The sequence below is a fragment of the Hyposmocoma kahamanoa genome, unplaced genomic scaffold (assembly GCF_003589595.1).
Source record: "Hyposmocoma kahamanoa isolate Upper Pololo Valley unplaced genomic scaffold, ASM358959v1 99702, whole genome shotgun sequence".
NCBI classification, from domain to species: Eukaryota; Metazoa; Arthropoda; class Insecta; order Lepidoptera; family Cosmopterigidae; genus Hyposmocoma; species Hyposmocoma kahamanoa.
The window spans coordinates 4,422,319-4,437,648 of NW_020656001.1; the positions used below are offsets into that span (position 1 = coordinate 4,422,319).

The 15,330-nt window shown below is 37.9% G+C and overlaps 1 protein-coding gene across 1 annotated transcript; it reads right to left on the reverse strand.

The window, feature by feature from the left end:
• Positions 1-376: 376 nt before the first annotated feature.
• LOC113239202 (E3 ubiquitin-protein ligase UHRF1-like) lies at positions 377-13,184 on the reverse strand. The gene is made up of 16 exons (XM_026476094.1): positions 12,955-13,184; positions 12,604-12,775; positions 11,061-11,412; positions 8,862-9,002; positions 8,116-8,318; positions 7,887-7,987; positions 7,485-7,689; positions 7,199-7,287; positions 5,541-5,625; positions 5,324-5,450; positions 3,664-3,813; positions 3,125-3,263; positions 2,749-2,944; positions 2,012-2,205; positions 1,673-1,771; positions 377-1,325 (listed from the first exon to the last, which is right to left on the reverse strand). Exons 1-16 carry the CDS (start codon positions 13,102-13,104, stop codon positions 1,176-1,178), a joined length of 2,553 nt encoding a protein of 850 aa, XP_026331879.1. The 5' UTR covers positions 13,105-13,184; the 3' UTR covers positions 377-1,175.
• Positions 13,185-15,330: the final 2,146 nt, after the last annotated feature.

The window sequence follows — 15,330 nt, forward strand, 5'->3', positions numbered from 1 at the left end:
AAAAGTGCACGTTTACATATTTTCTTAATATTCGTGCACGAACTATCCGTTCGCTACACTGCCGTACGTTAAGTATAACGCGGTATGTGACAAAAGAATTTTTGAGATATCATAAAAGACCACAACTCAGTTTTAGAATATTGAAATTGTTCAATATTTTAGATACGTATATAATTAGGGTAAGTTCCGATATGTCCGACTCGCTAAATGACTTAACTGTTTTTAAATAGAGAATTTTGAGTTCTATCTTATGCTGTTTAAAACGGATGTTTGAGCACTTGTTACTTAGCCTCGCCGTCCACTAACTAAAAGTTAGTGGACGGCAGTATATTTGTCAGCACGCGCACTGCTGCACTGCGCCGGGCCGTGCGGCCGCATTGAAGTAAATTTCACAAGCTCACTAACAATGAGACGTATAATAATTCGAAAATCAACATTTTTGGGAAAATGACAAATAAAATGTAAAAAACAACGTACAAAATAAAGTTAATATAATTATAGTGTTTCATATACAACACATTTTTAACATATGCGACTGTAATTTTCATTTACCCCAATAATTATTTTTCGAATTACGCCACTTTTTTGTTCAGAGTGCAACTTAACAATAACGCGCACACACTCATAGCTCTGCATTAGGAGAACCCTGTATCGCGTGTGCCATAGACACATATAGACAACCACAAAGTACACCCAAACTCACGACAGAAATAAATGTAGGCCATGAAAGTATTTCTCCCGGCCGGAAATCCAACCCGGGACCTCTGCGTGACAGTCCAGCATGGGAACCGTAAGGCCACTGAGGTAGATTTAAAGTCATTGTATAGTATAGAAGGTCATTCGAATTGGAAATGTGGCAATTTTATGTAAAGTTCGATAATATTTTACTGAAACGTGCTAAAAAAAGTAACACATGACGTTGCACGTGTGCATCTCTACAAAAAATGAAGTACGTCGCAAATGCAGATTTCGCTTTGATCACCAGTAAATATCACTTCGCTGACAGCTTAATCAAGATAGCTACAGAAATGCTTGAACACAGCTTCAGATGAGTTATATTTTAATGACACCATAATGAAGACAAGTACTATATTTTTAAAGACCATCTTTTTATATTCAAGTGTTTCGTGTCATATAGCTACAGCCAAATTTATTACAACCACGAGATATCGGGTCTATTTTCTTCCTGCGTCGTAACCAGGCATGATGCACTGGAGGGCAGCTCTCAGTTTTTCGTTGTGTTCTGGTTCGTATTTGACCAGACTCTGTCGGCAACAGGGGCAAGTCCGCACGCCAGTCGACTTGAACGCTAGTTTTAGACAGGCCTGCAAACATACAAATATTATTAATTAGCCCTGGTGTGGTCACAGAACGACATTGCATAATAATCAGTCTTATCGCACATTTATGCCCGTTAATTCTTGGTACTTTTGATCTGGCCTTTTTAATACAAAATCAAACTTGGTTGTAGGAAATGAAACTATTTTTTCGGGTCTAAATCGCGTATATTACTTTTTTCAATCAAACCAACGTTTAGAGGCATTTACAGGCGCGATCATTACAATCGCGAAAACTTAAAAACTTGTGTACGCGCTGTTGCGACCTTATACAATCACACACATATACTGTTGCATTGGACTTGTTTTACAAGAGCATAATGAAGAACCCTTACCATGCAGAAATTGTGTAAACACGGTGTAGTGACCGGACCCACAGGCACATCTTGACATATGATGCATAAGAATACTTGTGTCACATGGTCGACTAGTCCCTGTCAATAATACAAGTATTTTATGACAGGCAATATGATAAGTGTAAATTGGCAACTAGCATTGCCAACTGACATCCAGGCTTGTACTGTCGATGTTGAATATAACATATATTAAACTCACACTCTTCACTGTGGATAAGTTGAAATATTTAAATATGCTCAATTCGCCTGCACAATTATAAATCAGTACATTTTCGAGTAAACGCTTTGTAAGGCTAAAGATAATGTTCTCGAACAAACCTTTTTGCCATTGCTGCGACACACTTCTAAGCATTCCTCCCACAACTTCTTATTGAGAGCGTCATCTTTTATGGCCAGTGTTTCCGCGTCGGTTAAAGCGTTGTCTACTTTTACCGGTGATTGCTTTGTGCTCTTCCGGCCGGCGAACATACTTGGTATTTTTGTTTTTGGACTCACATTGGTGCTATTAGAAACTGGAAACAGTTGAAGAAATCAATAGTTAATTCATTCATCAATAGTTTGTTGTTTATAGTAATTAGAGTACGTACGCATGACGGGCGTTCCGAATGTCATATGAAAATTTTAAAAAGCCGTAGGTGCCTGCTGACGAGCGTTTTAAGTAAACGCATGTTTGACGCTGCTGCTAACGCCGGGAACTTGTCAGCGCGTGTTGATGGGCTCTTTGAAATCAAGTTTGCCGTACTGCCGTTCACACGAGCACGCGTTTACGAGGCGTTGAGGCGGGTTTTATGCGATTGCGTTGTGATGGAAATATTTTAGTAGAAACGGGTACAGAAGACTTTAATACGATTGATAGGCGAAGTTGAGAAACGTCCTGCAACATGGGACGTAACAAATAGATATTATTCGACGAGCGCGTGCGATATGTACACTACATAAAAACCCAATTCTCGTTGAACACGCGTCAAACGCTTGTTACGTGAACGTACTCTTATTCTCATTTCCTTGTATAGATATTAGAATATAATATCATTTCAATGTCAAAAGATACGAACATTCACCGCTATTTTTCGGGTCAGGAGTTCCCTTCTTCGCAGTTTTTCGTTTCTTTCCTGGCGGAGAAGCGTTGCCATTCGATTCGGAGACGTTGCTCTCCCGAAGAGCTCTCTTTTTGCCTCCTTTAGCAGCTTTGCTGTTCTTCTCTTTTAACGCTTGTTTCTCAGCTTCTGCTTCGAGGTAGCCATCGGGATACTAATTAACAAATAGAAAATAATAGTTTTATTAAAGAAATAAAACAAAGCCACTATCCCAAAATCACTATCCCCCAGCACATAATGTAATGAGAAAGTATATCTATCATGTACGGGCTACGCAAAAAATGGTCGTTACTTGCGTTTGTGCGACGACCTACGTGCGGGTTTAGATACTCACAACAAGAGAATACTCCTTTGCCCCGGCTTCCCACGGGGCTGGGCTGGGATCATCACGTCGCAACAAGTACTTCCACACACGGTAGCCAGACAAACCTTTTTCTGGGTAATACTTTACCACTTTGTATATTCCGTCATAACTGAAATAAATACAATGAATATTTCGTAATACGGCACGAAAAGTTCCAAAACTATTATCGGAACACTGAAAAATCAGTGGCTACTGTTGAAAACTAATATCTTCGATTTTTTAACGATCAATATGAGGTATACTACTATGCCGCAATTTCATCTTCTTTTGCTCCAAATGACAAAATCAAACAGAGTTTTTCATGTTATTTAGAAAGGTCATAATCCAATTACCGATTATCACGATATTTCGCGTCGCCATTTGTGCGTAACTAACAAATTAAAGCCATTACAGTTTTGACAAGTCAACCTCTACATTGAGATACAACTGTTCTCCGACAAATATAGTCCTGCTACCACTGCCGTAAACACGCATAACATATGTAAAGTAAAATATATGACTTGTCTCACCGGATGCCTGCCTTAGGAGCATACTTGGGGAAATGTTTCAACATTTTGTAGGAGCGCACGACTCTAACCGGCTTCCCTTCCCGCCAGTTATCCCCGGCGTCGCCACCCGTCTCGCTGATTTGCTTCACCGCACAGTTCCGTGCAAGAGCCCTAAAAACGTGACCGTAATAAGCTGAGATCGAAATAGATGAATATACACGTAGAGTGAATAACCTCCTCCTAATCTCCTTCCGAAATATCGGAACGATTAAAAATAAAATTTAATAATTCCAAAACATAATGGAATGAATACCAATACAAATAAAAATCAAGCTCGTAAAACATCATGGTATTCAATAAAATAAGATTACAATTCAAAAAGCGATATCTCTTGTCGACGTCTGGTAGCTGTAAAGGTTGAGTGAAGAAAACTTTTATACATTTCTCACAGGTGGTCCTAGTTCGCCACTACACAGGACTTGACACAGGAGATAATAAAAATCGGTTCTCAAGTATATTGAAAGAAAAACGTCTTGAATTGGAGAATAGCAATACCAACCATTAAAATAATTGCTCCTTAAGTAAAATTTAGGCGCTATTTATAAAAATGAATATTCATGCGTGATCAGCCACCCTTAGACGTGGATGATTTTCTTCAAAACGAAATTGGACCACTATGGAGGTACCCTCTTTCCAATAAAAAAAGGAACCGGAGTTATCGCGTAACATACATACAAAAAAAACATACAGTCGAATTGAGAACATCCTCCTTTTTTTGAAGTCGGTTAAAAAATACAATACAATAATTTCTAATTTCACAGGGAGATATTATCCACTTTATTGTACGTATGTTACGTTTTTCAACCTTAGGTAAATACTCTGCCTATTACGAACTTTGGTACAAAGCAAGGCGTTGATCCTAGGTGGGACATCCGGAGAAGCCCATTTCAATATATTATTTATTATTTAGTTAGTGGTCCAAGTGTTAGTGTTCTGAGTAGTGACTCCAAAGTTAAACTGGTTTCCTAAGTCAACATCACATTTTTTAAATAAAAAAGGTTCATATTTGATCTCCATCTCACTTGATGGAATGTGACGATGTGGTCCACGATGGAGCATGAACACCAATATGCAAATAATGCTTATTCACTCTCGTTGATAAGACCCAAGTTACGGCTATCAGGCAATAAGTCTGCAGGCAGGGAATTCCACTCCGTAGCCTACCGCCATATAAATGTAGAAGCGTAACGCTTCGGGCGAATTCTTGAAATATCCACACCATAGGGGTGGAACAGGAAGGTATTAAATCGTGCAGTTCCATCGCACACTCTCTTGGAAAACTTGTAGAATACTTGTACAAGTGAATCCAAGGTGGCCAGTTGATATTTTTAAAAACCACAAAGTCCATTCCAAGTAGCCGACCGCTATCGTTATGAATATATCACGGAAAGTCGAAGTCAGGTCAAAAGGGCTCTGTTTTGTGGAGAATAGACATGCATGCCTTTTAATATATTTGATACAGGAATGTATTCATTTATAGCGCTAATATACCTTTAAGGCTTCATTAAATCTTCTATTCTTTTCTGGTGATCATAGTAAAGGGATTTCCAGTTTTTTGCATCCAGGTCATTTTTTGTGGTTATCTGGTAAATTAGTATATTGTATTCTTTAAAATACTCACTTATTTTCCCTGGCGAGAGTCTGGTCGCACGATTGCTCAGCAGTTCTCTTATTCCCGGAAAGGTCCCGGCCCCCGCTGCCTGTGTACGTGAACTCGTCGCCGTTGTCCACGTCGTCCTCGTAACCGCCTAAATACACAACCATAGCAAATTAAATATAATTTTCTTTACCCAGTTCTTACCGAGCTTAAACACAACTAAAAATCCTATAATACAAACCCGAGAGCACAATGCTGTATGCACCCTCTACATCGCGCCCGTGTATGCCTGACACCGGAGGTCTGTGGACGCCCGATTCTGAAAGCTAACATTAACATAAAAGTAAATTTAATGCAAACACTGTTAGTACAATCTGAAATCTTCACTTAGAATTAATAACTTATTTCTTCAGCTCTTAATCTAGGTACAATTCGGATGACATCAATATTTACTTACTTATTTATTCATATTGTACAACTTTATAACAGTAATAATAACTGAAGCCACTTATTGACTAATAAGGGTCGAGTCAATCACCGCCCAAAAGCAAGCTGCGGAATTACGATCACCGAGCTTCGGGCGGGGAGTCGGAAATTTCGATTCAGATTTAATGAACACATCAGTATCATTAATACCATTTAAAGTTTCTATCAAGGCTAGAGCCTCGTAGAATGGTGTCCGGCGTAGTGCCTCCGTGCGGATTACATGCACAGCGAAGGGGGGGTGTCGACGCTGATGTAGAACGTACTGTGTTATTGGCGGAATAGAAAAAAGGGATCTGAGTCAATAGAATGGGATTACTGAGATATCCCCTTATTAGGCAAAATATATAATTGACAAGTGCCAATTTTCGCCTTACTTCTAGAGATCTGTATGATACCATGCCCAAAATGAATGATGTAGGGGACCTAGGGATAGTAGCCTTGAAGTTTTTTGTACAAAAACCGTACAAGTTACTTCTGAATTCGTTATTAATAGTTCGTAACATGGAACACGGTAGTCATTAAGAATGATTAAAAACTAAAACTCGGAGTCAGTGGTATTTCGTTAGTAAACAAGAGAAAAAAAGTAACTCATTTGTCTTTCACCAAGTATTTTATTGAATTATTCGCATGAATTGTAATAAAATGGACTAAAATACTGACAGTGAGTACAATTAGGTATTAATAAAAATGAGTCGCTGCGGCATTCAATGGTGTGGTATTAGAAAAAGCTAAAATCAACCGAATGTTACATTGCACTGGCATGTGTTATTTTTTCTGTCTATAAATCACACAATACACAACATCTCACGTAATTACACTTATTTAAGTAGTTTATTCATAAATCTTGCCAAATTTTGCTGTGGTCACTTCAGATTGTTTGTATATTTTGATGATTGTTGATAAGGATTATTTTGAGATAGTGTTGTTCTAGTAAGCAGATGTATTATCGATATTCTGTTATTAAAACAATTCACTGCGAGGTTCTTATTATTTCATTATTGTTATTTTTAAGGTAGCTACAAATGAAAACAGAAAGAAAGAGTGGTTGGAAATTGTAGGACTGCCGAATGTAAACATTAGATCAAAGATCATATTCATTTGTTCAATTCATTTTGAAGAATCAAATTTTAACACAACTTTCAATGTAACCAGATCACATGATAATGCAATTCCAGCACTAGCTTTAGTGGTAAATTAGGTTACTTCTACACCAATGCATAAATACAAAAAGCTCTTTTTCTTTATTTTTTCCATCCTCTAAGATCTAAATACAACTATGACCAAAGAATGTTTTTTTTAACCGGCCTGATCCAATTCCCCATCAATTTGTGCAGTGGCTATCTACAGGGCGCGCGACACATCACATCCGACAATTGTTAAGAAAATATTGAAAAATTAAATTTTTACGCTTACCTGTATGCGGAACCTCCAGCACATGCCTACTTCAATGCCAGGAATCGGCCCAAAATGATTTGGCGGCATTGCACATGTTTTTGTTTTACCTAAGAGAAAATGGTAAAGCAATTACGGACTACGATTTTGTAATTCATAAACACAAGTACAAATAAATTCGCTGGCATCTCACAAATAAAGTTTATACATGTATGCAAGGTAGTTGAAATAAGGGTGAAATTGTGGAAGTTGCGTCGTTTTCACTTTGAGAGGCTACCATGTGAAACAGGTGAAGCGATGACCATACCTACACAAGCCATGCCCCTTCCCCAATCCCTGCTACTCTTCGAAGCTGTTGTCTTTTTCGTCTGCTTAGCAGCACCTGGCGCCACTACATCGGTAGGGTCGCGTTTGCATGACGGGCAGTACCAATCTTCCTCAGGAAGCTCTTTCAGTGGTGGTATAAGGCATTTCATATGGTAACCATTGTTGCACTCGTCACAAAGCACTATCTGCAAATTTCATAACAATCACCATAAGATTATCAAGATGTTTAACAGGGCCAGCTCTTATTTGCCATGCAAAAAATCTTCAGACATTCTCTTCATTCTAAGTGTTCCTGATGTACGTTTCCGAAACCATAATGATGAAAAAATAAAAACACATTATAGAAACTAACTTACATATTTAAAATTAAATCAATACTAACCTTTTCAGGATTTTCTTTTCCTAAGCACAAAAAGCACCCGCAATCCTTGCACGGCGTCATTTCATTGTCGCGGCAGGTCAAACAGTTCAGAGGAGATGATCCTGACACAGATATCTTATAAATCAACAGTATGGACACTAAGGTAATGATTCTCAAGAGTATGTTTTCCCTAGCCTGCTTGTGTAAGACCTTCAAATACTTTAAATTGTGAGAATACTAAAAGACTTACGTTTCTCAGGCAGTGTTGCCATCATACGTTTATATTCTTCAGATCTTTTCTCAAGTGGAATTACTTCTTCAATGTTGAAAATCTTATCGTGAACTTTCACTTGTGTTTCATTTTGGGGTACAGCTTCAGGTCCCAAATACAAAGTACCTACAAGTTCATAGGTCGTGCGGGTTTTCTTTATTTCACTTAAGGTGAAGTCATACCTGTGGATAATAACAAAATGTAAATTGGTAGTCTGTTTCAAATCAGTACCTGAATATACAGCGATTTACATGCAGCTGTTACATTATGTTATGCAATGCAAAAGAAGAGGACAACATTAAGATGCGGCCATTGCGGCCTAATAGACCCTTCATTGAAATGGGAACGTTGAACTAATGTTCAAAGTAATTTAAGAAACAAATGTTTTACAGGTAGAATCATTGACTTACATAGTCAATGGGTAGAATACAATAAAACATAACTATTATGCATAATTGTAAACACAGAGAATGTGGTGAATAAATCAATAAAACTTTTTTACGCTACTTGGACGGACAGAAAGAAAAAATATTTACTTGGTCTCATTTTCTTGTGACAAAAATAGAGTAAATCTTAACATTGAAATCAAAAACATTTTCCATTTCACGTTTGCCAGATTGTGCATGGAAAACAACCCGACACTGCTATTTTGCGGTTTTATGATCTTACTCAAGAACAATGTAAGTATAAGGACTTAGCAATTTACGAGAAATAGAATTACAAACCAGTAACCCTTTTCCAGAGGATGGTCAGTGTTGTAGTTAATCATAACAGTTTGTCCTTCTTTCAAGTCAGTCATTTCAACAACATTGCGTGCCCGAGGTCTAATTTCTTTTAATTTGCAATAAATGTCAGAGTCTTCTTCGCTGCAAAGTTGAAATATTGTGCTTGTAGTACATGTAACACACATATTTTGTAAATTAATATAATAGGGGTTAAAGTATGAAATTGCCGATTTGTACTGAAAATCTAAATTGTTTATTTTTTAAATTTTTAACAAATTTATTTAATCAAAATAGTTGCCATTATTATCTATACATTGCTGCCATCTAATGGGAAGGTTATTAATGCCTTTGCGATAGAACTCCGACGATCTAGACTGCACAAACTGTGTGAAAGCATTTTGTACTGCCTCCTGGGAAGAAAACTTCTTGTCACGTAGATAATTGTCCAAATCACGAAAAAAATGGTAGTCCGTTGGAGCAAGGTCTGGTGAATACGGAGGATGACGAATGGTTTCTAACTGCAGTTCCTGAAGGGTCAAAATGGTTTCTCGTGCTGTGTGAGGTCTCGCGTTGTCGTGGAGCAATAATGGTGAAGATCGATTCATGAGTCGGGGCTGTTTTACTGCTAGTTTTGTCAACATGGTTCGGAGGTCGGCACAATAGACATCTGCCGTTATTGCTTGACCAGATCGGAGAAAACTATAGTGAATAACACCGTGCTGAGACCACCAAACAGTTACCATTACCTTTTTATTGGTAAGTTTTGCTTTAGGACACTGTTGTGGCATTTGACCTGGGGTCAGCCATTGCATTTTTCTTTTCCAGTTATCATAAAGAATCCACTTTTCATCACATGTTACAATTCGATCCAATATTCCTTCATTTCTGTACCGGTTCAACAAGGCAACACAAGTTTCAACACGCGTTTCTTTCTGCAGATCAGTCAAATCATAAGGCACCCATTTTTCGTATTTTTTTATTTTATTGATTTGACGCAAGTGAGTCAATATTGTGGGTAAGGTAACGTTAAACCATGCCGCTAATTCCTGGGTAGTTTGACTAGGATCGGCTTCCACTATCTCTCTTAATTCATCGTTATTCACCTGTGTGGGCGGTCTTCCTCGTGACTCGTTCTTTAAGTCGAAATTTCCATCACGAAAGCGTTTAAACCAAAATCGCACGGTGCGTTCATTAGTAGACCCCTCTCCAAACGCAGCATTGATATTGCGGGCTGTTTCTGCCGCGTTAGTTCCGCGTCGGAACTCGTATTCAAAAATCACTCGAATTTTCGCAGTATCCATCTTTCTTGTCTAAATTGAATAACAAAAACAATTGAAAGTCGATATTCATGTGTTTCAAATTTAAAAAAAAAAATCACAAACCATTTGAAAAAAGTTTCATTCGAAAACCTCAAACCATGAAGATTCTACGAAAATTCAAAGAACCTATTGCAATAAAACGGCAATTTCATACTTTAACCCCTAATATAATGTTAATAAATAAAGCTAAAGCTACTTCATGTGGCCACAATAAAGCCGCTATATGCAGAAATATAACTAAAAACAAAATGGGCCTTCATTTTTCTTTATTTTTTTTAATAATCTTATTTTTAATAAGGCCATTAATAAGACACTTGGGTGTTAATGTCGGCCTTGTGACGTCAATCCCTGTGTATTATATTATTGTAATATATATTGTCGCCATCGCATGGCATGTCGCCAGTCTTGTCGCGAGACAAGACCTCACATATGAGTATAGTTTTAGCCCTCTTCGTCAACAGTTCACCCAACACTACATTTAACTCCCCAACCTGCCAAATATCCCCTAATTGAAATTGGCTTCTCAGAGCGACATAATGGTCACTTTCCATTAAATGTAGCATATCTTTAAGTTTGTTACAGAATTTACATACTGGAGATTCCAATCTTTTTATTAGATGGTAGAACTTATTTAGTGGCCAGTATGTAGTCTAAAAGCCAATGCCAAGACCAATACATTTCTAGAAAGTGCGCCGTCCACAAACCAGGGCTTTCGCGCTGGATGCACTTGAACAGTGCTGTACCAAATTCTGAATTAAGGTCTTATAAGCAGGTTTACAAGAGAATGTATCAGAGAAACCACTAGAGAGACTATGGGAATAAGAGCAATATAAGGAAGCTTATATTTCATAGCAACTTAGTAAGGGAGCAAATTACTTACTCATCGTCAAGTTGTATTTTAAAAAGCAGATCATCTTCATGGACTCTACTGCTGACCTGAATTTCTTTCTTTTTATTAACAGCTTTAGTGAAATATTTAGCAATTCCTTTTCTTTTAGATTTAGGGTTTTCCTCATTCACAATTTCTCCCGGAGGAGTGTTTTCAGAATCACTTCCCTGACTCTCATCTTTCAAATCTATAATTTCACTCTTTTGATGATCAATATCTGTGTATTTGTGCTGAGCTTTAGGTTCCAACACTATTCTGACTATTTTCCCTTCAAACCATGCACCATACTCTCTATCTCGCATGTCAATAATGTCACCAACAATGTAATATTGGCTGGTTACATCTGTAAATCAATTCACATAATTGATTATCAGTTGCCTATATCATCTGCTATGACACTTCCTTGTATCAAATGAAGTAACCATGTGTGAACTTTGCAGTAATGTTTCAATTGTGTGCAATTTGAGTTTTCTTAGAGTAATAACGCATAGAAACCTAGTCCACACACCCTAAGTGAAGCAAATTGTAGGGACCCAAATAGGCTTACACGAGCGGGCAGGCTGTCATTGCTCAAGGTCAACTTGCACTGCGAACAGCTCAAGAACATTAACTAAAAATGACAAAATGTGTGGTAAACGAGTGTAAAAATATGTCAGACAAACATAAAATAGAAAATCACATTCCACAGGGAAGTAAAGCGTTTCAACTTGTATTTTTATGTAAATATTCACTAAAACAGAAAACTAATTTCGTTGCAACAAGACACGAAAATGTTGCAAAGTAATGGTTTTTTCTCCCCATTTTGCTATTCTGTTTCAAACTAATTATATTACATAAAATTTTAGAATAGGCAATATTGCTACAGTTGCATAATTTCTACAAATGTAAGCTATTTTTACAGAATATATTTAATATTTGCCCTCATTCGTTTCATGTGAAAATTATTATTCTTGTTCATCATACAGGACTCATTTAAAAAAATTTTCTTGTCCAAACTTAAAAGTTCTTAACTTATTTCAGGGATCTAACACTGACTAAAAAAGTCATCATCAGTTCGCCAAAGTAGCGTATAAATAACTTTCAGGTTCTATATTGTTATCGTGTACTTCTCGTGTTTATCCACCGATATTATCAGGCTATTTATATATCCAAATTTTCATGAAGTAAAGTCAAATTTGATAGTCACACTTAAACTCGCTTTTAGGCTTTTGTTCATCTATGAATTAAATAAAAATTGGGTAGTATTTATTAACTTGATGAGTGAAGCAAGAGACAATTTCTCCACTTTTGATGGAAATGTTCCGTAGCATCATTATTAGTATATTTGTGTGCATGCCGACGAGCATTAATACAAGTTGCTTACACCTACATGAATTTGATTTTTGCCCAACTTCTAACAGTTCGTTTGATATGAAACTATCATTCTACGCGTTATTATTCTATATGAGTTTTTAAATCAGTTCAAATGGTATATGAATTTACTAAATTATTGAAAATTCGTTCTAAAAACTGCTTACAAGAGCTAAAATCCTACCTGTATGGATAATATTTTTGTCAAATGTTTGATTATCCTGCTCCACCTTGCCTGAAGCTGAGGTATCATTATCCTCTTTTTCGGCCTTTCCTTGTGGTGCATCTCTAATCATAAGTTGTATGACGTCGTTCAACTTAATATTGTAATCGTGGAATGTATAACCATCCTCTAGCTACAGAGAAGAACAATAATAATGAAATAAACATAAAATATGTTCCAAATAACGACGCATACGCCGCTTATACACATGGGGAGTATTTTAATGTAAAAAATCAGAAATTTAAAAATCAAAGTACACTAAATTATTACTATTGCAGGTTAAAATGTGAAGGACCTGACGACGATGCTTACCAACTTTCCTCCGTAGAATAATCGCTGTAATTTTACGTCGATGTCAAATTTGTCTTTAATGATTCGTCGAAAATTTTCAATTTTAGTCAGTTTCGACTCCACTACCACTATGGTGTCAGACTTTCCAGATACTCTTATTCGGACGTGCATTTTGGGACACGATTCTGACCATTCACAAGAATAAGTATGTAATAATTCTTACAAACAACAGTAACTTTCGATAACCGAAATGGCGTGATTGATACGGCGATATGGCGCGAAACAAAGCAAGCGAACGCGCAGCAATGACGCACGTCCGCCGCACGTCTAAATGACAGCAACGCTTTTTTGTTCGTTCCGTTTGGAACAGGCGAACGTCAAAGGCCATACTGCCTAATCATTAGTTTCTCTTTTTCTTCAGTATAACAGCAACGCTTACAAAAGATCTTTAAAAGGCTTGACTTCTGAGTATTTAATCTCAGTTTCCACTTTACGAGCGCCCACGGACGGAGTGTGTTCGTATCTTTTATTTTTGTTCCATCCTCTAAGGTCGTATAGGGTCAAGAGCACGTCAATCTTGTCACTCAAGATTTAAATCCAACTATGGGGTTTTTGTTAAGAACGGTCCAAAGTACAAAGTGTCAAGCTTGACGAGCTCTTACGTTAAAGGACTGTCCACACACATCAGGGCAGTGGACGGGGCGTGGATGGGGCGTACTAGTTTGTATGAACTGCGGTGCCGTTCCGGCGCCGGCCCGGACACGGACATATGTGAACGAGTTCATACAAAATATACGCAACGATATTTTTTTGAGCCCCTGACAGAGCACGGCCCGTCCACTTCTCGGGCACAGCCCGGTTAAGTGTGGATAGACCTGTATACGTCATGTATGAGCAATATTATATCAGTACACTAACCATGAGTTCAATAGCGATCGAGCATCAGTTTGTGTAATTTATAAGTGGTCAACTTATCTATAAAACCTTTTCATTGAACGGTGTTTTGTTGATTTTATCCGAGTCAGCCCCTACAAATAAAATACTATTGTAATAATCTTGGATCGGATGACGGGGTCTGACGGTCTAACTGTTCTCAGTCCACATATTTATATGATACGAGTAACGTCCAACGACTTTTGTTTACGAACCAATTACCATCAATTCAAATTCAATAATCGATGTCTTCGTTTAGCAATGTGACGAGTTGTATTTTTTTCAACCCGAGTTACTCGAGCTGACGTGATTGCTGACTCGAGTTGACTTGACTCGATGTCTGACAGAGCAATCGCGAGTCGCGAGTGGCGAGAGCGATGCGGCTTATATTCACATTATGGACTGGAACCTACGATTCACCGAGTTGGGCACGATCAGGCGGCAGACTGTAGAGGCGGGCGTTGAATGGACGAACTAGTCGAATCAACTGTTCACGTCTAATTGACGTGTCTACGGCCTACCGTTCTTCGGTTAACTAGTAGAATTCGTACACGGTTAAACGGAGAGTCCACGCGTTAATCAACGCTCTGCGTCACGAGACGACGTGCGGACTTAGTCGAATTATACATAGAATTACATAGAAAATATATTTTGAACTTTAAATTCTGTACGTGTAAGTTGATCTTTGAATATGTGCGATGAAGTAAGATAAGTCTGTTATGCTATTTATTATTGCAATAGTGCATTCAATATACAAAAAGGATGACGGTGTAGTTAATTCGCTAGAACGAAAGAGAGACGTTGGCCCGTTGTGACGCAATGCCGTTGAATCTATCGGAATTAAACTCTATTGCAGTATGTTAAAAGCGTTGATACCCGCGCTCATGATAAACATTGGAAATGAATTAATTTCCAAAACTATAGTTCATATTCTCAAAAGCTACTTTAGTTGATTCAGTTAAACTCGTCTTACGAACGAAAATCAACTTAAGTTGAATGATCGACTAGTCGACAAAAACTAGTTGACCGACTAGTTGATCGCCGACGATGGGCGGTTGCGTTTCGTTAACGGAAAACGCGTCGACGACCCATCTCTAGCAGACTGCGACTGAAGTATGCTCCGAAAGTCGCCGAACCGACCGAGTGAAAACGAGTAGCCGATGCGCTGTATGAATGAGTATTGGTTCGGCGCGGGTTGGGTACCGAATCGAGCTAGCTCAAGTTCATAAAAAAAAAGTAGAAAAGACTCGTTGTGGGAGTAACTCGAGTTAATCGAGAAAAATATCTCGACTCGACCATCGCTAAACTAGCTCGAGTTCTAAGAAAAGTAGCTCGAGTTGATTCGTTGTGGGAGTAACTCGAGTTAAAAATAAAGTACCTGATATTGATTAGACATCCTAAGTATATGAGATCATTGGATGTCTTTTAAAAACCGCTATTTTAAATTTGCGTTGGGAATATCCA

Excerpts from the sequence above, each read along its gene's own strand:
- LOC113239202 (XM_026476094.1), bottom strand. The coding sequence starts at position 13,104 with ATGCACGTCCGAATAAGAGTATCTGGAAAGTCTGACACCATAGTGGTA. Across the intron at positions 2,945-3,124 it reads CAAAGGAGTATTCTCTTGTT|TATCCCGATGGCTACCTCGA; the intron begins GTGAGTATCTAA and ends TTTGTTAATTAG. Across the intron at positions 2,206-2,748 it reads CCCGAAAAATAGCGGTGAAT|TTTCTAATAGCACCAATGTG; the intron begins GTTCGTATCTTT and ends AACTGTTTCCAG.